This window comes from Fistularia commersonii, chromosome 7 (genome assembly GCF_037954325.1).
Source record: "Fistularia commersonii isolate RoL2024-O1a breed Wild chromosome 7, RoL_Fcom_v1.0, whole genome shotgun sequence".
Lineage (NCBI taxonomy): Eukaryota > Metazoa > Chordata > Actinopteri > Syngnathiformes > Fistulariidae > Fistularia > Fistularia commersonii.
In genome coordinates, this window is record NC_141290.1 from 4,222,298 (window position 1) to 4,245,960 (window position 23,663).

Genomic DNA, 23,663 nt, shown 5'->3' on the forward strand with positions numbered 1-23,663 from the left:
AAAAATAAAAAACATAAAAGTAAAAAGAAGATTGAAATGATTAGATTTATTAAAAAAAAGCATTTTTCTGGACGGAGTTATTTCAAAGCCATTTTTAGCAAAACTAAGCTGGAAAAGAATATATATGATCTTTTTCAGTTTTTTTTTAATTAAAAACACAATTGATGCCATTATTCTATAATAAAAGAAAACTTACTTTAAAATATACTTGAAAAAAATGTAAACATTACTTTGGAACAAAATAATGTCAATAGTGACACAAAATATTATTAGTATTATCTGAACAAGTCTAATGTTGCTGGTTTAGACCTTTAGAGATGAGGAAGAGGAGTTTACGTCAATTTTTTACTGCTATTCTTGTTTCAGTTTTACTATGAATTGAATGACTCAGGGATTCATATTTAGAGAAAAAAAGCTGGGAGGAAAAAAAGTAGTTTCTGTAAAACTTGCAGCCGACCAGCGGGACCGCCACCGACAGATGTCTGCCACTAGGGGGCAGCGTAACGTCGGCGAGAGCAACGGATCGGTGGGCGGAGTCTCACCAGGCCACAGTTGATGGAGATGCCCTCTTTGGCCCGGTCGCCCGTCGCCCCGGTTCTTTTCAGCCTCTCGGAACCGGCCAGGTCCACAAAGTGGAACTTGGCCGTCAGGGTCTCGTACTCGTCCAGCTCTGCGTTGCCGTTGGAAACCCTGTTGTCTGTCTCGTTGTCTTGCTGCGAGGAACAAGACACAAAGACACTGGTGAGGATTCCTATTAGGTTACATTATGTTATATTATATTTCATCATATGTTATTGCATGTTATGATATGATATATTGTCGTTGAAAATTAAGACACATGTAGTTGCAGAAGGATTTCTAATGCCTAAAAGGTTTTATTAAGTTTACAATATGGTGTAATTTCATGGAGAATATACTGTTATGCTGAGTGAATATATACTATTATATTAGATTAGATTATATGAGATTATATGAGATTAGATTATATGGCTGTTGAAAAATTAGGATAAATGTCACAGAAGGACTGATAATGTTTATAAATTTTTATTCAGGTTACATTACAGTTTAATTTTATGGAGAATGATAGGTATGTAAAAAAATTATCAGAAGTCCTATTTAAGTGATTCCAAAAAACAACAAAATAGCTTCATCCGAATCCCACTGCTGTTTCCACCTAAAAGACATTCAGTTATTTTATATTATGTTATTAGTCTCAAGTTGGGTGCCTTTTCTTGACTTCTCAGCCCAGAGTGCAGTGCGGCAAAAACACAAAAAAAATAAATAACAATAATTACTTAAAAGAATTAAATTGTTACATCCTGTTGTACTTATGTGTTTCCTGTCGACGGGACTATTTAGATCCTCATGTGTAAACATTCTTGTGAGAAACCAACTCTTCCTTAAACCCTTTTAGTGAGAATCAGTACTCAAGTTACCCTCTGGGGGCGCCAGAGAGCGCAGGGGAGCTACAGCTCTGTAAATAAGAATCTAATAATTTCCACCATTTTCATGGAGATCCTTTTCAGTTAAAAATAAAAGCCTTTTTACAGCCTTTTTTTTTTTTTTAATTTTCCAGATGTTTTCAAACACCATCTGAGGTGAGTTTTTTTTGTTTGTTGACAAGCTCATAGTGCAACCATGTTGCAAGGAAGGGGTGTGGTCACGAGGCCGTCGCCAGGGGCGACCACGACGGTGGGAGGGGACGTACGCACATTGTCAGAGGCGCAGACGCGGACTTGGCACAGGTGGATGGTGAAGATAGCGTGGGAGCGGGAGCTCTGGACGTTCATCTGGGTGCTGGCGGTGGTCCGGGACAAAGCCCCCAGCTTCAGGCACTGCATCATCTGGACACAACATGTGCAGGGCATTTCAGGAAAACTCAATTGATTGCCAAAAAAAAAAAAAAAAAAAAGTTTTTGTAGTACCTCGGCCTCGGAGGAGACGGTACGCGTGGTCACGCCCACGGTGTAGATCCCGCCGGCGGCGTCCTCATGGATCTTGATGTGAGACTTCTGCTTCATGTCTCGGGTCGAGTCGAACAAGTCCAGCACTTCCTCATTGTACAGCTGAGGAGGGGATAGAGATCGTCATCTCATCGGACGCTTTGGATTCCCGGGGAATTTGAACGCAACGCAGTTGGTGAAGGGGTACCTCCAAGAACTGGGCATTGATTTTGAACTCGGGAGCCGGGCGTCCCTGCTCCTGGGCCGCCTGCCGCCGCTCCTCGATACCCCGGAAGAGGTGGTGCACGGCACGAGGGATGATCCCCAACTCCTGGTCCACGATGTTGACGTCGAAGCCCGTGCCCATGGTGTAGGTCTTCCCCGAGCCCGTCTGCAGGGGGAAGGAGGAGGTTGAGATGCATTCAGGGACACTTCAGAAAAAAAAAAAAACACTTGGATTGGATTTTTTTAACTTTTTTAACGGCGTGCTAAAAAACAAAATAAATATCGGAGATAAAGTAAGTGTCGGGGAGATTTTACGTGCATGGCCACCCAAGCTCAATGAGCAGCGTTGAGGTTCCACTCATTGCTGTTTATGTCTGCCGCCCAAAAAGGGGAAGGAGGGGTGCAGAAAGGGGTGATCGGGTCTATTTCTAGAAAAGTCTGCGCAAAGGGGACGGGATATGGTGAGGGAATGTAGGCCAATGGCGGCTGATTGTATGGCCACACATTAAAGATGCATGTGTGAGTGTGTGTTTGTGGCTTCACTTTGGCTCCAGAGAATGCCGTGCAGCGGGGGCTCTGTCGCCAGGCAACCTAAATGGGGGTGGGGGGGTCGTTTCCAGTCGACTGAGAAAAACAGGAAGAGGAAGGGAAGAAGCGAGTGCGGCGGAGAGATATAGTATCAGCGTTTTAATGCTGATTTTGATTAAATGGATGATTTCCGGAAGATTGTGCAAAGAGCCCGAGTCTATTCATAACAATTAATATCTACTCCGATTGATATCCGTCATCGACCCGATCAGTCAAAGAAGCTCGATTCTGGAGAGGGGTTTAGTGTGGGCCGTAACACTCAGGTGTTTAGGGAAACCGTATTTTGGACAAATTTGAAATGTACAATGTTTTTCATTTCTATTTATAAATTATCTGATTTAGTAGAGTAGTAATGATAATAATAAAAGTAATGATATTAATAATAGTTATAATGAATATGGCAAAAATAATGATCAAAGTAATAATAAAACTGGTGATAAGTAAAAATAGTCATGATGATATTAATAACTAAAGATAATGATGATAATGATAACAAGAATACAATAAAATAAAACAGCAATGGTTATGATGATGATGATATAATTATAATAGTAATACTGAAGATGTAATAATAATAACAACTCTGCATAGGTGAATACTTATATGTCTGTTTTAAACCTTTGAAAATCACAGGAAACAGGAAAATCCAGGGCTGCATTAAGAGCTTTACAGGATTAAAGGCGCTGAACTCCCGCGTGATTCAAACGTGTTGATTCAAGAGGCAACAGAAAACAGAGACTAGGAAAGAATAAACAGGGTTGGGTGGAATATAGGAAGTCAAGTTTATTCCTTTAAAAAACGAATTGACATATTATCTGTTATGATCTCAAAATAATTAATGCAATCATTACCAATATTAATCAATATTGATCATTGTTATCATTTTTATCTTCCTGGGGAGGTACTCATAAGCATAGGTGATCAATAATAATGATAATAATAATAATAATAATAATGATAGTGAGATTTTATGAATAATATAATAAAAACAATAATAATAATAATAATGATAATAGTAATTATGATGAGAAGAGAGTTGATATAATGAATGGTATAATAATAATAATAATAATGAATAATTAAATAATAATGATATCGCTAAGAATGAGACTTTACTAACATAACTAATAATTATACATAATAGTACTCATAATCATGAAAATGTTAATGATGTTAAAAATGACAGTAATAATAAACCATTAAACCATTACAATAAAATTGTTTTATTTTAGAATTAAATTGAACACGTGCCAATTTCAAAGTCCCTCATGCCTCGGAAACCCAAATGTTTTCCCCGTCAAACTCGCCTGGCCGTAGGCGAAGACGGTTGCGTTGTAGCCCTCGAAACAACCCTCGATCAGCTTCTCGGTGCAGGTGTCGTAGATGCCGTCCTGCTGGGAGTCCATGTCGAAGAGATAGTCGTAGGTGAAGGCCTTGTCCTTGCCCAGGATGACCTGCGGCTCGCCGGGCATCACGTAGGTGCAGATGTGACATCCCTCGATCTTCTCCCGGGCCAGCTGAGGACGGATCCTGTAGGAAAAAAAACCCACAGGTCACATGGAGACAATTCACTCCGTCATTTGCACGTCATATAGAGCAGCTGTCCCCAGCCTTTTTTGTACCAGGGACCAGGTACAATGGTTCAAATAATAAAAACTTCAGTCAGTTAACAGTATTTAATCTGAATACAATGATTACACTTTATATTAGGTAATTACAATAACTCTATACTATAATATCAATTCACCGAAATGGATCGTTATGCAGTCTGCGACGCTTCTGCAGTCTCATCATTTGCTCGTTTCCTCCCAAAACTGCTCTCCAGCGACTTTTGTTTCTGGCTTGTTTTTTTCAAGGGGTAGCTTGTGGTAGCTGATGTATGAAATGGCGCGACAAAGTTAAATGCGACATTTCGAAATACAATATTTCAAGTTGAAATACGTATAATTTGAACCAGAAAGATTTTCTTTGCAGATCAGTACCAAATGATCTGCGGACCAGTAGCGGTCTGATATAAACACATACAACCATTCGCCCATTCATTCAAAACCGTATAGACATACAACCGTTCACACATCATATCTAGACACACAACAATTCACCTTTTCTTTTACATGCTATTTACGACCATTCACCCATTCATTCACACCTCATATAGAGGCATACCCTTTCTTAAATTCACATTTCCATCTTTCAGTCAAAGGCCTGCCATTTGCCCCAAACTTTTCCCCTCGGTTCTTTACGCCTCTATGAGCTCTCGAAGCAAAACCTGTCCGTGTTGTTTTAAGATGAGCCGCCTCGTGAAAACAAACAAACATGGATGGTTGAGAGAGCAACGTGAATCATCAGCTGTTCCGCTGGAAACGTTTTAGCATCTGGGCTGCGTGAAAACATGACAATCTCGACTGTGGATCTGCATTAAGGTGTTTGTGTATTTTCAGCGACATATTGTAAATGTGGATGGACGCGGCCACCGTCACCTCGACACGTCCAGAATACTCTCTGGGGTTATTTCCAAGTGAAACCTGGCAGGGATTAACCAGTTTTAATGTGGATTACAGGAGGAGAAGGCTCACCCTGTGTTTGCTCACTCAGCGGCGAAAGTGAGGTTTCGGGTTACGTGACAGGCGCCATGGCGCGGGAGGAAACAAGCAAAGAGAAACAGCTGACCGGCTATAATCCCTGCACGGGGCCAGCATTTCAACAACAAAATAAACAATAAGTGCTTTAAAATAGATTTCATTTTGCTAATCCCAGATCAGCAGGTCTAGGCGAACACACGCCCATGCTGGGGGCTAGCACGCAGCATAAGAGCGGGCAAATGCTGCATGCTAACAAGGCGAATTCCTGTGTAACTAGTAGTTTTCCCAAGAAAAGCGCCTCTGTTAAATAAGGAAAAACAAATTAAAACACCAAAAAAAACCTGACGCAGACAAGGAATGTCTCCAAGGCCGCACCACACAGGACTAATTGGCTTGTAAAGTTATTGCTAAAACTAGAAGCTAAAGTTAACCCCCTCTCTTCGTCGCTGGCTGGTGGGCATTAGCAACACTAGCAATGCTGTGGTATTACTTGTTTGCTTGGAGAGCTAGCAAAAAGGCTAAGGGTGCAAATATGGGCCAAAACCAAAATCTTGGATACAGAAACATAAAAAAAAAAAAAAACGTAAACACAAAGTAGCCTTCATTCAAAATATATTTGCAGGTGATGCTAAAACTAGCAGCTTAAGCTAACCCCTCAAATTCTAGCCACGTTTGATGACTCGTCGAACACACAGCATTGAGTTTGATGTTTGCTTGGAAAGCTAACAAACAGGCTAGTAGTGCTATAATGGTAAACAAAACAACAAATTAGCATACTTTGTGCAGAAACAAGTTAACCTAAACACTACATCGCCCTGTTCTAAATATACTGACATGCTGAAACTAGCAGCTCAAGTTAACCCCTCTCTTGGCTTCGCTGGAGGACATTAAGAGGCAACCAGCAATTCCAACTGTGGGACAAATTCAAGCTACCTTTAACTACAAATCAAACACGCAATACTGAGTTCAATGTTTGCACTTAAAGCTAACAAACAGGCTAGCAGTGCTATAATAGAAGAAAAACTACAATTCAGCATATTTAGACAGAAACAAGAAAACCTATGGACTACATCGGCCCATACTGAATATACTAGCAGGTGCCAAAAGTTACAGCTCAAGTTAACATTCTGTGGCTTGTGTAACACACAGCATGAAGGTTGATGTTTGCTTATTAAGCAAACAAACGCTACAAAAAAAGCTGAAATGCAGCATATTCTGTACAGAAACAAGAAAACTTCAAAACAATGCAACCCTGCGCAGTATAAATTAGCAAGTAGAAGTCAGCCACATTTAGCAAGATGGTCCCAGATTTTGACAGTCTCTTGTCATATAGTTTAGTTACCTTGGATATTGGAATGTTTTCTGTGTTTACCTTATGCTAAGCTAGCGAGCTATAAGACAGCAGAGCTCAAGCACTAGTTGATATGTATTTATGCTAACTCCCTTTGGTTCTGACGGGATTTCAGCGATGCAGAGCAAACACATCCAGACTTCTTTGTTTTATAAACACCGGTTTGGCGTCTTTATTGAAAGGTTAAAAATACATTTAAAAATTGAATTTGAATAGACATTTACTTCTGAATAATGTTTTTACATCCCGACATGCTGCTCAAGGGGGGAGGCCTTAACATTGGGGCTTTTGTTGAAGCCTCTATTCGTCTGGGAGGCTTTTATTAGTCAAACATATCCTCACTTCGGCGGAAATTTGATAGAAAATTCAGGAAGAGGACCCCCTCCTCCGCCCCCCATCCTCCTTGGCAGGAAACGTGGCGCTTTGCTGCCCAGACATTCACGAGATCCCACAAAATATGTGCTTTGCTTCAAAATGAGGATGATGCCCGACCTTTCACGGGAGACCCGAACCGGATCCACAAAGAAGAAGAGCTCTGGGGAGAGAAGCACCTGACCTGGGGCGGAGGGTGGGAGGGTGGGGGGGTTGCCCCGACCTCCCCCGGCCCCCGACAAGGGCTTCATTGTGCCCGCGGGCCGAGGGAGGGGGGGACGACAATGCCGCCGGGAGCCCCGGGCAACAGAGCGGCCATTGTGCCCCGTCCGTGTGACACTGGATCCTGGTGCTGACACCGGCGACCCAGATTACATGACCAGACGGAAAAGAGGGAGGGATGGCGGGATGAATGGAGGGATGAAGGGTTCTGTTTTCCTTTACCTGGAGTAGTTCTGGAGCTAACGCTAACCTGCGAAGCACCAGTAACTTAACATGAAAAACACTGATCGGAGGATATTATTATTGATTTTAAAATGTGGTCTCCCCGCACTTCCCAACAGAATAACGTCAGACTTAAATATGAAAATAAAACATCAGATGTAAACATGAAAAGATATAAATGCGCATCTTGCATACATGACTGTTTATGTTTCTCTGTACTCTTTACATGTTTTTGCAATAATAGGCTTATCAATTATCAATTATACTTTTGTTGTTTCTTTCCGACCAAACTAGCTTCACTGTGGACAGCAAAATATGAAGTTCATTGTACAGAGAAACACGTTTCAAGACATTACATATGACAATTAACACTTTTTTAAAATAAAAATATCTACATTTTAACACATTGTCACTGTTTTCATTTTTAGTTTTTCTTTCAAATATGTATTTTGAGTACATGTATATGTCATGAGGATCAAGTAAGGCGCCTTAAATAAAATATACTATTATTCATATTACTATTATCATTATCATTATCATGGTTACTATTATCATTATATGTTTAGAGAATAGTATGCTTTTGTTTTGAAATCCACATTCCAACTACCAGCTCCTGATTGATGACGCAGGAACATGGCCAGATGTTACGTAATGTCCGACTGTGAGGGTCGCCATGGCGACGAGGCCGGATGAACTGCCTCTGAGTGACCGACGAATATCAAATAATGCTCTGACCGGTGGCCTCAAAGCAGAACCGGAGAGGCGGTTACCGTGGTAACAGACACCGCGCTTGAGATCCCTTGCCTTTTTTAGCAGTTTGTATGATCCTACGACGACGGGACTCGTCAAACCGAGAGGGGAACGGGCGAGGGAAAGCCCTGCGTAACCACGGCAATAACAGAAGAGGAGGGGATAGCCTGTGGAATATTCCGCTCTGCTCGAGGGCTCCTGCAGCCCTGCCTCTTTCAGGCCTCGCCACCCCGACTGATGCGAACAATCGACGCCGAGTCAATTAGCCTCCGTGTCAAATCCACCGCGTTTAACCGGTTCCACAGGAGAACTCGGTGTGAATCTAATCCCCACCATCTCCGTGGAACTGCCTTTGTTTCGGGTGATTTAACCCAGTAATTGGCCGTGTAATCCCGTCAACACCCCCCCGGCACACTTTCCCCCCCTAATCCCAAATACGATCCAGATTACTCTGCATTCTCCGGGTGTCGCTTTAAACTACTAGTCTGTGAATTGGATGTAATGTTTTTCTTTTGATGTTGTTGTTGTTGTTGTTGTTGTTATACATACTAATAATAAAAAGAATAGCCGAGAAATGGCGATGTCTCTATATGTGGCCCTGTGATTGGCATCTGGCCAGCTCTTGCTCAATTTTAGATTGCCTTCCCCTGTAGATAATGAAAGAAAGAATGAATGAATGAATGATCACAGATCGAACTACTTTTGGAAATGTTCCCGCTTGGGGTTTCTCGCTGACATTACACTGATAGATTTAATAAATCAAAAAAAAGGGGGAAAAAAATAGGAAAAATAGTAAATAATGGAAAAAAAAAAAAAATTGAAATTAAATGTATTGAATTTAAAATTCACAATAAAAAAAAAATATTGTAACTGTAATGTATGTTCAAGAGGTATGTTGATGTTGTACACCCAAACACACACACACACACACACACACACACACACACACACGTCTGGTCTGCTGAGAGTCTTCTATCAGAGCCTGATCAAACTGATCAGATCATCAATGTATCATCTTGAGGAAGTAACCAAACCCACACTGTATCGTGGCGAAGGGAAGTCAACAAAATCAGTCGGGGTCTATTTTAGCGGTTGGGGTGAGGAGCCGGGGTCAGGGGTCAGGGGCGGTCAGGATCAGAGGTTAGAGGTCAATGACCGGCCGCTTGGTGTCCGTCACGCTGATTCAGACCCACCTGCTGCCCAACCCATCTAACCTGAATAAATATGTCATCATAATCTTAAGTGCTTGGTCATTTCTTTTTACACATACAAATATTCGCTCATTCATTTACACATAATATAGAGACATACAACCATTCACTCATTCATAGAGAGAATCTGGCGACTCACCTTCACATTAAACAATTCACCTGCTTATTGTATGTTATTGTATGTTATATAGACACATAACCAGTCACACCTCATAACACCTCATGACATATAGAAACATACAATTATTCACTCATTCACTTGAATGTCATAGAGACATGCAACCATTGACTCATTCATTTGGGTGTTATATAGAGGCATACAACAATTCACTCGTTCATTTAAATGTCAGATGGATATACAACCATTGACTCATTCAGTCATAAACAAATCCTATAGAGACATGCAACCACTTTGTTCACCTGAAGACGTTCCACCCCCACATCCCAGAGGCTTCTTCAGTTTATAACTGCACTTCAAGTGAAGAAATTCAAGATTTCGACAATAGCCTGGATGACTGTGAACCTCCACAGACACATATAGAAACATACTTTCATTCACTCTTGGCAATTCAGGTTCTCCGATGCACGCCCTGCATGTTTTTGGAGGAGGAAAGAGGAAACCCATGCAGGCACGAGGAGAACACAGAGGCCCTTCAATATTTGTTTGAGGACTGTCCCTGTTTTCAGGGTTATTTTTCTATCATATTTGAGGGGCATTAACTCCTTCATATCTCGCTCTATTTTCTTATTGGTGAATTTATCGGAGGTTTTAAAGAATCCCCGTGCCATTTGTCCACTTCTATTCTGTTTTTTCAAGCTCAAATTCTGCGAGCGCCGCATCCGTGGCCCTGTCGTAAAGACATCAAGCTAAATATAGAAAAAAAAAAAAAAAAACAGGCCAACAGTCGAACACATCCACCTCGGATTTGCAACCAAAACATCTCAGGGGAGTCCAGTTCGCATCTGAGAGCTTTAAATTTACATTTTCCTTTCAGACCCTGCACCTTTGGTTCATGAGCTGCAGCGGGAATCTGCTGCAAAGAAGCTGCTGCGCCATCTCGCCCCCACCCCAGGCTGCATTTAATAAATCATTACAGTACCGTGCAGAGGGGAGGAAGTCACGCAACTCCCCTGAATCCTCATCCCCTGCTCTCGTACGAGAAGCAATCCGAGCAGGGGGAAAAAATTCACTCAAGATGAAATCTGTGCTCTTATTTTAGCGGGGTGTACCTATTGGGCCCAATGGGAGTTACGAGGGGAGACAACCAGCTTGTTTATTGAATTCCTAGCACTTGGATGAAGCCGGACCCGCGGATTTGCTGAGGCAAAGCTTCTCAGGAGGCCGCTTTGTGTAGACAACATGTCAGAACGACAGGGGGGAACCTTGCATCGTCGCCAACTAGTGACGAGGGGGTGTAACTGCACCTTGGAGCAGACCGTTCACCTTTAGCCGGTTTTGAATTACACACACACACACCAAGGAGGCAATTGTAGCTGGCAGTGGGGGGGGGGTCGTGGTTTAACCTGGATGGGTGTCCAGTCAGTCACGTGGGCAGGGGTCTCTACGGGTGAAATGATGTTGTGCAAAAAAGGTGGATGTACAAGCACACAAGAAAAAGAGGGGGAGCCTGTGAGGACATTCCTTGCCTTCAGATCGGTTTTAGTTCAAGAGCATTGGGTCAAGCCCAGAACCGGTCCGGTGGGTTGCAGTAAATAGAAAGCTTGTTAATGTCACTCATATTCTTCCTCTTTTACTGATCCAGAACAGCAGGTCGTATCCACCATTCACAAACACTGGCTGGAGCGCGGCTGTTGCAGAGGAGGAGGAGGAAACTGAAGATTCACTTCCCACTGTGCCCTCGCATTACGGTGAGGAAGAGCATTCACGGGAAGGGTTTGCATGGACTTGGCACTCACATGTCATAGAGAGACATGAAACATTCACCCTCTCATTCACATTTTATATAATCAAATACAAAAACAACAAAAAGATTCAATAATATATTCAATAATAACATTCAATAATAAGGAGCATGAAGTGGAATCTGTGTCTGTTCTTCTAAATGCTGCTGTTAGACAAGGCCTGCGTGAGATGCAAGATGCAGTTGCCATGGCGACCCTTAAACGGGAGCAAAAAAAAAAAAAAAGGGAATTAAAGTCATAATCCCCGATCGCGACGGGATGTAAAGCCAGGTCTGGGCTGGAGGAATAGAGGCCCCGGAGGGGGGGAGGTTAGGATTACTGTCAGTCCAGAGGAAGAGAGGAAATAAATTACCCGTCCATCACGGCGTCTAAAATAGCAACCTCACGAGAAACAACGGGAAGAAACGGTTCGGACTGAACTTCAGGACTCCCTCCTCAAATCCCCCTACAGGAAATAATCGCCACTTCCGGCCGGCGGAGCCACAACCTCTCCTTAGATTATGAAAGAAAAATAAATGTACACGTCTGGGTTTTCCAAACCGGGTCACTATGGCAACCCAGAAGGACGGCAGGCTGGCAGAGGCCAACCCCGCCCCGGCTGCCGCCGACCGGAGGCAGATGGCTCAGTCGTCTTCCTCTTCATAAAACCCATGGATATCCCCGTTGATCCCCCGACCCCTCCCCCGTGCTCACAGGGCCTTTTGGTTAAAAAAAAAAAAAAAAATGTTTTTCTTTTCTCAAAACAAACATGGCGGCTGTGGATCTACATGCTGATAATGCCAGCTTCCTGTAGGTCAAAGGTCATGGAGCGGGGTCCCCCCCATCCCCCTCCTGTACGTGACAAGGGGTGGGGACACAGCTATGGCTATCAACACCCAATACAGGAAGTACACCCAGAACGGGAAGTACAAAGGAACAGGAAGTGCACCCGGACCAGGAAGTACACCCAGACCAGGAAATACAAAGGAACAGGAAGTAGGCAAGCTGAGATTGGTGTTCCAGGAAAATGCACCCATTTTCCTTCAGGGTAAAAGGCGGATGATTAGGAGGACCCCCTTTTAGGGAAGGTGCTGGAGATTTGTGGACTCTTTTTAAAAAATAAAAAATAAAGCGGTACTGGCTAATCTCTGGATTATGGGACATGTTTACTGAAAAAGGTGCTAGCAACACCATATACTCCACTTCAGTCCACTGGAATCACGGTTCATGCTGGGCAATTTGGGAAACCGAAGCGATGTCGCCGTGGCAACGCACGGTAATTTAAGGTGAGGCCCAAAGGGTCACCTCTCGCTCCTTCTAAGCATAGCCTGGGCCCGAGCCGAGCCCGGGCGCGGGCCCGGAATAGACTGGCGACCTCCCGGGAGGTGCCGCAGACGCGCTCTGCAGCCTGCGGTATCACACGTGGACACGACTCCCTCTTCTTCCTCCTCCCACGTAGAAGCACACATTGGAGGAAAACAAGCCAGCCATGGAGGGTAAATGGTCTGTGATTACACAGCACATTTGTCTTCGCCTTACCCGATCTTTCCACTATGAGGCTCCCCCCCCCCGGTACTATATGCGGAGCCCGTGCTGCAAATAGGAGCGGGGATGCGGCCGCCGAGGTGCCGTCACCGGGGCACGTCACAAATAGGCCCCTCGCAAATAGCCATATTCGCGCGGCGAGGTGCCGTCTTTGTTATTTACGTCAAGAGGGTTATATCTGTAACACTTGGGGGGAACGGATGATGCATCACAAATCTATGACCCAGTTTTTTTTTGTTTTTTTTTTAATATTTGATTGCAATCTGGATGGGAGGGTGGGGTATCAAAAAGATAAAAGTTAAATTTAACTTCCAGGACGCTCTCCCTCTGATCCACTTTACAGCTCGCTGGATGAGAAAAGCAGTGTATTTTTAGTTTTCCAAGAGCTGAGGGTCGCGTTCATTAAAGTAGGTGACTTGGGAAAAAGCGACGCACGAGGAAAAACCTCTGTTTCAACGTGTTATTGGGTTTTCTTTTTACAATATGTCACCACAACTCATTTGCCCACAGCTCATTCATTCATTCATTCTTTATACCGATTCTAGGTTAGGCTGGAGCCTATCCCGGCTGTCTTTGGATGAGAGGCGGGGCTCAACCTGGACCAATCACAGGGCCACATGTACAGACATACCACCGCAACTTTTTTCACATGCTTTGAGCACTGCGGCTTAAACAACAATGCGGCTAATTTATGGATTTTTGGGGGGGGGGCTTCAAAACATTTAGCTGCACCACATTGGATCAACGAAATTACCGTGAAATTACCGTTTAATTACCGTTTAATTCACCTCTCATTCACCTAATATATAGAGGTACTATCATTCACTCGCTCATACATGTCATACAGAGAAATAAAACTTTTATACAGGCCATCGTCATACAAACAAACAACCATTCACCCTTTCATTCAAGCATCATATACAGACATACAACCATTCACCCTCTCTTTCAAGCATCGTATAGAGATAGAAAATCATTCACCCTCTCATACTCTCATCATATAGAGGCGTAAGACATTCACCCTCTCATCCACACCTAAATGGATATATACAACCATTCACCCTCTCATTCACATATCATATAGAGATAAACAACCATTCACTCACTCATTCAAGCATCACATACAGCCATTCATCCTCTCATCATATACAAACAACCATCCACCCTGTCCTTCAAGCATCATACAGAGGTATAAGATATTAACCCTCTCATCCACGCCTAAAATGGATATATACAACCATTCATTCTCTCATTCACATTCATAGAAATATAGACCCTTCACACTCTTGTTCCCATGTCATAGAGACAGACAACCATTCATCCTCTCATTCAAGCATCACATAGAGACATACAAACATACATTCTGTCATTCACAAGTCATATAGAAACATACAACCGTTCACTCATTCATTCATAAATCCTTTAGAGACAATTCAAGTTTTCCAATGCTCCTGCATGCTTTTTTGGCTTTTCATCCAGACGTCATACAAGTGGCAGTAAAACCATTCACCCTCTCATCCACGTGTCATTTCGAGACAAGCGACCGTTCACCCTGTCATTCACACGTCACATAGAGACAGAGCCAGGTGTGCACGGTCGTCACGGGTCGCGTCTCTCTTTCAATGTTGCCGTCTCATTCCGCCTCCAACCGACCTCAACAAGCCTGTTTACCAAACGCATTATCTACTCTCTGGTTGTCTTGAGCGCTGCAGATGGCGGTCTCACACACACACATATGCGCGCGCACCGTGTAGACATTTTCAGCTGAGCTTTTGTGCCGCGGGCTCTGGCGGTCGACACGGAGACGGGACTCTTGTGTCAACAGGCCCCATGGCTGAGTGACACCGCCCCGCAGGCCTTAAGAGAAGTGGCAGCCAGACTTATTTGTACAGCTCATATCCACACGCACACATGCAAACACTGCGACCGAGAATGATTGACAGATGGAACATAGCAGCAACGTTCGGCAAACAGCACAAAAATACAGGTGACTCAGAGTCAGGCCTTTGGTTTTTGTCTCAAATGCTCAGCTAGCAGCCATTCCTTCATTCATCTATAGCAGCCGTTCCCAACCCCCGGGTCGCGGGCCGGCGCTGGTCCTTGGGTCGTTTGGTACCCGGGCCCCACAGGAAAAATAAACAACTTACATTATTTCTGTTTTATTTATTATCCAAGTCTGAACAATGCTTTATTTTGAAATGTTCTCTCCGTTACATCCGTCTATGACTCTATGACGCTATGTCTCAGTCAGGTGGTACATTAACGCTAATATTAAACCCACAAGTAAGCAAAATAAGTAAAAAAAACAGATATGTTTAGATAGTTTCTTTGCAAAGGGGAAAAGGACCAAAGAGGAGCCTATGAATACTCTGAAAAAAAAAAATCCGCATTTAACAAATACCAGGAGACCTACTTAAATTAGGGATTTATCGTGACAGGTGATTCCCACGCATCGAGGCCACTCTGCATAATATGCGGCGACCGGCTCTCTAATGAGGCAGTGAAGCCTTCAAAATTGCTTTGTCACTTGGAGACCAAGCACCCTGCAGTAAAAACAAGCCTTTGGAGTATTTTGAAAGAAAGAGACAGGACTATCTAGACATTCATATTAACGTGTATTTATCCACCACACCTTAAAGCTGATCCGTGAAAATATTGTCCGACATTAGACCAGTTCGTGGTGCAAAAAAGTTTGGGGACCCATTATTTCTACACTGGGGTGGTTAAAGGGGGCGGAGCTTATCCCAGCTGTCGATGGGCGAGAGGCGGGATCATCCTGGACCGGTTGCTCGTCCGTCACAGGGACACATAGAGACATACAACCATTCACCCTCTCATTTACACGTCAGAGAGAAATGCAACCATTCATCCTTTCATTCAAACATCATATATGCCTATGCAAATGCGTCATATGCACAGAAAACAACCATTCACCTGGTCAAGTATCATGTAGAAACATCCAATCATTTGCACGGTTGCAGTCAAATCCATCATGCTGCTATTGTATTAAATACTAAATGCTAACTTTTTTATTTTTTTTTTATTTTTACGCCTTTAAATCCACTGCACAGAAACCTCTGCTGCTACTCTCTACATTCAAATGACAAATATTTATAGATGTCAGCTTTTAAATTGTTGAATCTCCTCATCCCTTCACCTCAGTACCAGTAGATGCACTTAATACTTTATCATTTTAATTTGATTTTGAAAATTTAAATCAAATTTTAGACATGACCCATGACGACCGTGCACACCTGGCTGTGTCTCTATGTGACGTGTGAATGAGAGGATGAATGGTTTTCTGCCTCTTTATGATGTTTGAATTAAAAAGCCAAAAAAGAAATTGAGAAAGAGATGAACGAGTTAATGCCCCCTCAAGGTGAAAAATAGTGTTTTGTACATGTGGAGAAATTTGTAATAAAGCTGACTTTGATTCTTGATTTACTCGCTCATCCACACCTAAAATAGATATATACAATCATTCACTCTCTCATTTCAACATCACATACACTGACAACTATTTATCCTTTCATTCACACACTATATGGAGGCACAAAACCATTCACTTACTCATTCACGTGACATATAGAGACATCCCATAGTTCACTCTCTCATTAAATCTCAAAAATAGACATGCAACTATTCATCCTCTCATTCACACAACATAGAAAGACATGCAACTATTCGCCCTTTCATTCATACGTCTCCGATGAACCTCCTTTGTGTGTCTGTAAGGTGGGTGGACACTTTCTCACACAAACATGAGTGTTTGTAAAAGTGCAACTGTTAGCACAAGGTTCACCCTTGGGGATAATAATAAAAGTATCTGCGTTGCCTTGACAACCATTTGCCTCCACCGCCGCTGTGTCGCAGTGACGCAGTCAATAATGATATCATTCCTATGGCAGAGCTGGATGCTCTGTTAGCATGCTAGCATGAGTCTGCTATGGGAGGGCCCGAGGGAAGGGTCTCTGCTTAAAGCGTCCGGGGTGGGGGTGGGAGTGGGGGGGTCCGCAGCATCCGTCAGTGCAAACTCAGCCCCTCTCACACACCGGCTCCCCGGGGATAAACCGCTGAGCACGTGACCTTTCCCCGCTGCAGCATCAGCATCTTCTCGGCTTTGCGGAAAGAGCTTAGCGAAACCGTCCGCCGTCTCCGCTAACCGTGAACGCCCCCTCCCCTGCTCCCCTCGTCTGTCGCCGTGGTTACTCAGATCCTCCCCGAAAGTCATCGCACTCGTCCTGAGTCGAGACTTGAGTTCGGACACGCACACACAGACAATACCTCTTCCTCTGAATGGGGGTCTTTCCATGAGGTTTTTTTGTTGCCGTGGCGACTAACGTTATTCCACACTCGTCCCATTCTATGTGATACATTCGGATGTGTAGAGGTATTGGCACTTCTCTCTCCACTGTAATTATTGAGGGGTGCACATTTTTTTGTGTGTGGACCTCTGTCACCGTGGTTACACCAGTCCCAAGTATGGTTTATGGGATGCAGCGGGAGGAGCTGTGCATGGGAATAAAGCAGGAGAGACACAGCAGCGATAGCGAGTCAGAGCGCAGATATCTGTGTTAGATAGTCACTTGACAACGTTTACTGAGGCGGTGCATGGCCGACACGCCGCCATCTTGCTTTCGGACATGAAGTCAGCCAGCTGAAGGCCGTGACAAGAGCTCATGCCATGGTTTGAAGAGTTCAAAACAATGCCAGACACACACAACCATTCATATATTTTTTTTTGCATTTTATTGTGACTCCAGTTGCCGTTGTGACCACAAGTCCCAAATGTTGTATGCTAAAGCAGCTGTGTCAAACACATTTTGGTCCGGGGGCCAAATACGGTCTAATTTGATGTTATGATGTTACGGGCCAGTAAAATCATTACATAGAGGTAACACTAAGTCCAAAAGGTTTCCTTTGTTTTAGTGTAAAGGAGGTAAATAGGTAAATTATAAAAATCTCTATATGTAATGAACTGTTCCTCTAAAAAAATACATTACGAATTAATATTAAAAATGAATATTAAAAAACATTTGATGAAATTACATCCTAAAAATATTGATGTCGACGTGGGAAAATTTGCCACTAGAATTTATTAGAAAATTGATTGGTAGCATGGATAAGAGGAGGTATAGTGTTTACAAGGCTAATGGTGACTATTCTAGTTATTAAATTAATCTTTTTCATTTTTGCCATTTTTTTTTTTTTTTTTGCTTTTGTTGTTGTGGTTCATATGGAAATAAGAAAAGATCATTTTAACAATATCACTAGACAGTTTTACATTAAAAAAATCATTTTATTTTAAAATTTTGAAGCAAAAAATACATTACAGTTATTTTTCCATTTTTTCCTTGCCCATGTTTTTTTAAACAAACTGTATAAAGCCCCCAGATGCATGTGAGAATAAACGCGCGGACCGCACTAACACAAAAATTTGATTTCAGGCAGGGGGGCACAAAATATTGTTCAGAGGGCCGCAATTGGCCCACGGGCCGCGAGTCCGGGACCCCTGGTCTAAAGCATGCAAGATTTGTGACTTGGCAATGGCAGGGGTGTCAAACTCAGCTCAGCTCAGGGGCCGCATAGAGGAAACTCTATTCTCGAGTGGGCTGGGAAAATCATGGCATGATAACAACAGTTTCTTTCAGCGAAAAATTGCAGCTTATTTTTCTGCTTTGCAAAATAATACCGTGGGCTGAATTCAACTTTTCTGGGGGGCCGATCTGGCCCGTGGGCCGTACGTTTGACTCCCCCGCTTTAGAGGGAGGAGCTGTGTACCAAAACAAAGTTGGGAGAAAAGCAGCAGAGATAGTGAGTCCAAGATATCTATGTTGTTGTTAACCTTCACTGAGGAAAAACAGTTTCAGGCAGTAAACTGGGTGTACTTCTTCAGTATTTTAAGTATGTGTACTTCAGGAATATGGTGCACAACAGCACAATTCTTATACTGTCAGCAGAGAAAGCTCTCTCCTCTGAATTTCAGACGGTGTTTGCTTTCCCTTCAAAGGCTGACAGTGCGATGCTCCGCGGGCTTTGTCTTCGGGTTGAAAAAAAGCCCACAGATCCGGACAGCCAGGGCGACTCCGGACAGAGCGCTGCGGCTCAGCGGGCCGGGACAAAGCCCCGTAACCCCAGGGGAGGGGGGCTTTGGGCCGCCATCCAGGGTTTTGTTTTGTGCTCGTGCACAGGACGTCACCATGTCCTCCAATGGCCTGCGAGGGGACAGTCATGTGGTTTCACATTCATTCATTCATTCACTCTCTGTATCTGCACCTGTTAATCACAAGGTCCCATATAGAGACGTCCAACCATTCACACATCATATTGACAGACAACCATCCATTCATTCATCACATGTCATATAGATCGACCATTCACTCACTCATTCACGTGTCATATAGACAAACCATTCATTCACTCACTCATTCACACATCATATCGACATACAACCAATTCACCCTTTCATTCACAAATTATATAGACATAAAACCATTCATTCACTCATTCACATGTCATGAAGAGACACACAACTATTCACTCTCACTCTTGCTCCCGGGGTCAGCTGACAGCCTTAGAGAGGTAGGGTTTAACTTGGACATGTCAATCACACACACACACAGACACACACACACTCTGAATGTATGCGTATATGCAGACGACTGTCAGAGATGATTTTAGATTTGGGCGCTCGAGTTCTCAGGCCGTTAAATCCCTGAATGTCCCTGGCGGTGTGTTCAGGGACCCCGGCCTTTCACCCCTCGCACCCTCAGCTGCTCTCTGCGGTCAGCTGCTCCGTCATTAAGGGCCGGGTTGCTAATCTCTCAGCTCTCTTTAACAAGCTTGCTCTGTCTGGACCGCCACAGGGAGGTGGGGGTTCATCCACTCATAATATGCACACACACACAGACAGACACACACACACACGCGCGCGCTAACTGAATCTGGGGCTACATTGACTATAAGTCACAACCTGAGCCCCACCCTCCTAGTACACTGAGCTCCACCCCAGCTAACAGCTCTTGCCACGTGCAGGCTGGGGAGGTGTGTGTGTGTGTGTGTGTGTGTGCGTGTGTGTGAAGAAAAAGCAGGCTGTCAGGTGTCAGTCATCTCCTTTAAATCATTGACTAACTTTTTTTTGCAAAATCATTCAGATATTTCAATTTTAAATCACTTAATCTTCATCATTTTGATCATTTTTAGGGTATTTATTTAATTAGCTAATTTTCAAAGATTTCCAAATATATCATTTTTCAACTAATTATTTCATGTTTTTTGGGGGGTATTTTAGCCAATTTCCAAATAGTTTCCATGCACTTTTAGATCTTTTCTAGTCCAATTGCAAATGCTAACATTTCGGGGGGGGGGGGGCGCCCCAAATCCCACCTGAGCAACCCCACCCTCCCCTGTTACCACGACAACCCCACTCTGTGCAAACAATCAACAGGGGCCCCCTCTGACACTACCCGCCACCAGGTAAACAAACATCGACGTCTGATGTTTGTTTACCTGGCGGCGGTTTTGCAGGAGCTTGGAGGAAGAAGGGGCGGGGGGAGGAGTGAAATATTTCCAGGGTGGGATCGGAAGGGTAGGTGGGGACTCATGGGGGTCATAAACCGATTAAAAGAAAGAGAGACGCCATCTGGGAGCGGCCAGGCTAAGGTTTAACCTTCGAGTCGCTGCTTTCCCGAAGATGTGCAACACTGTTTTTTTTTTTCCATTTATATTTCTGCAACGCTTGCCTGCAACCCTTCCTCCTCCTCATCCTGCTCAGGTGTGACGAGGACTTTTAAAAAGTCTGCTGCTGCTCTTGCAGACCGGCGTCGCGCTGCCAGGGGTTGGCATGGGTCAAAGCGGACCGGCCTGGGGTCGACGTGGCCCGATAATCCTGAGGGATTAGAGGCTGAAACGCCAGGAATGTTTTTCTCCCCCCGGAGGTTGGAGGAGAATTCATAATAACATCCGGGCGCCACTTTCACTTTTCATTTCCAGACGTTTTTTTTTTCCTCTAAAAACTATTTCCAGGTGGGAGGCGGCATGGCGCAGCGGTTTGCCGGTTTGCCTCCGCCGTGAATGTTCTCAGCGGGATTCCGACTAAAGCAAGATCAGGGGGTTTATTGTAGATCCTAAATCACCCAAACGTGAATGAATGAATGAATGAGTGGATGGTGGGATGTCATTCATTCATATTTCTTCAAGCAACATATAGCCATTCACCCTCTCAGACAACCGTTCACCTTTTCATTCAAGCATCATATAGAAATAGAAATCATTCACCCTTCTTCTTCTTCTTCTTCTTCTTCTTCTTCTTCTTTCGGCTTTTCCCGTTAGGGGTCGCCACAGCGAGTCATTCACCCTCTCATACACTTATCATATAGATATGTAAGACATTCACCCTCTCGCATCGAAAGTGGACGTAACATTCATCCTCTCATTCACATATCATACAGAAACAAACAATCCTGCATTCACATGTCATACAGAAACAATCATTCACTCATTCACTTACATTTCTTTTAGACATCCATCCATTTACTCTCAGTGACACGTCATGTGGACATACAACCATTCAGCCTCATTCATTCATGTCATATAATCATTCACTCATTCATTCCCTCTTCAAGAGACATAAACATTCACCCTCTCATTCCCACATAATTTAGTCATACAACCATTCATCCTCTCATTCGCACGTCCTATGTACATCCTCATTCATTCATGTCAAAGAATCATTCCCTCATTTATTCACACACACCAGTTCAAATGACATAAAACCATTCACCCTCTCATTCACACATCATTATGGAGATGCAACTACTCACACATTCATGCACATCTCTTACAGAGACAACCATTCACACATCTGGTCTCCAGTGAAGGAGTTCTGGAGAATCCACAGAAAGAATCCAACCAGGGGAATCCAACCAGAATGACCACCAGACTTATTATTAATCCAATCTTAGTGCACCTTATGTCCGCTCGGCCATCATCTCTGCAGAAATGCACATTTCTGGCACATTTTCCACACCAGTAAACGCACCACAGGCGTTTGCACCCCACACCCACACCGGCTGCGTGGGAGCGGCTCCAAGACGGAAGAAAGACAGCGGAGCTCCTCTCCCATCGATTAGCTGTCAATCACACGCGTACGCGCACATGCACGCGCAGTCATCCGCCTCCACCTGTGACGGCGGGACAATGAACGGTGTGTGTGGATGCAGGTGCGTGTGAGGTTTGATTGACAGGTGTCTAAAAAAAAATGGAGCGACTCACCTCAGGGCCACGCGCACCGAACTCTCATCCTGTCCCGTCGTCATGGTAACTCCCGGGGGAGGAAGAAAAAAAAGCGACGAGGAGGAAAAAGGAGGGGAAAAAATGCGAAATATATCTGGATTTTTTTAAAAATATAAAAATATAACGGGCGTACGCGGGTGTGGGGGGTAGCGGGGGTTCACGTCAGCGCCGGAAAAGCGCTTTTTGACGGGTTTCTAGGTGTGCGGGAAGAGTTCCCGCATGGCGTCGCGTCCTTACCTGCGCCCGGTGTCCGCGTCGGGCTCGTGTGCGCGCGCCACCGGAGCGGCGACGAAGACGACGGAGGGGAGATGTGCGCATGCGTCGGCAGGAGGGGGAGGGGGGAGGAGGGGAGCCGCAATGCGTCAGCAGGCCACGCCCCCTTTTTTACGGAGACACGCCGTTCGGATGACGTCATAAGTCTGCTGAAGAAAACAATCAGTAATACTTTAGATTAGATATTATGTATGAACACTCAGTAGATTTATACTATATCTTTTCATATAGTAATGTTCACATGGTGTTTGTATTCTAAAAAATATGTTTTTAACTGTGTTTATCTTAATAATAAATATATAACGTTGGTTTTTTGTTGTTTCTTTTTTACAATGAAAGCCTTTATTGTAAACGAACATTTTAAAAAGGTAACAAAAAATAGATGTTAAAAGTTTTGAAACGGTCAATGAAACCTCTAGGATTCAAGACTGAGCTTGTGATAAAAAACATTTGCATTTATATATGAGCACTCATTAGATTTTTACAATATGTTTTTTCGTATTGTAATGATTATCTATGTATACATGGTTTTTGTTGTCTAAATTAACTGTGTTTGTCTTAACAGTATATTTATTATGTTGTTTTGTTTTTTTTATTTTTTGTTTTTTGTTTTTTAATTCCTCTTCCCTCAGCGGCAGGGAATCTTCAATCTTTGAAGTTACTGCTAACAGTTAGACAATTCATATTTCATTATATTTCTTATTCTTCCTCCTTTCTACTATTATCTATTACTGTTATGTTTTTTACTTGAAAATCTGGCACAACAATTTCCTTCGGGATTAATAAAGTTGTTCTCATTTACAGAAAGCATTTATTATATTTATTGAAAGCATTTATTGAGCATTTATTGAAAGCATTTATTATAGATGGTATGGATATCAGGCAAAAAAAAGTGAAATTGACATTTCAAAAAGTTTTTTCATATTGTAATTATTCCCTTTGTATACAATGTGTTTGCATTCTAAAAATGTATCTCTATATTTATCCTAACAATATATTTATTTTGTTAGTCATAATTATTTTCACTTATCTACACAACAAAAGCTTGTATTATAGATGGTTTGGATATCAGGCAAAATTGTCGAATTAGTCAAAGAAAAAAAAAAAGTGTTAACGTTTTGAAATAAGCTGTTAAAATTTTGAATAAGTCAGTGAAACCTCCAGGATTCTAGAGTGAGCCTTA

General features: G+C 43.2%; 1 protein-coding gene across 7 annotated transcripts in view; it reads right to left on the reverse strand.

Annotated features, from left to right (window-relative positions):
• The window catches only part of kif21a (kinesin family member 21A), a 51,241-nt gene extending 28,765 nt beyond the window's left edge, over positions 1–22,476 (reverse strand). For all 7 annotated transcript variants that reach the window (XM_086149240.1, XM_086149236.1, XM_086149239.1 and 4 more), the window contains exons 1-6: positions 22,187–22,476; positions 4,064–4,286; positions 2,152–2,334; positions 1,926–2,066; positions 1,713–1,844; positions 543–713 (exon numbers count right to left, since the gene is read on the reverse strand). In XM_086149240.1, the coding sequence (XP_086005366.1) occupies positions 543–713; positions 1,713–1,844; positions 1,926–2,066; positions 2,152–2,334; positions 4,064–4,286; positions 22,187–22,230 (894 nt within the window). In that variant the 5' untranslated portion in view covers positions 22,231–22,476. The remainder of the gene's footprint in view (positions 1–542; positions 714–1,712; positions 1,845–1,925; positions 2,067–2,151; positions 2,335–4,063; positions 4,287–22,186) is intronic.
• Between the last annotated feature and the right edge of the window lie 1,187 nt (positions 22,477–23,663).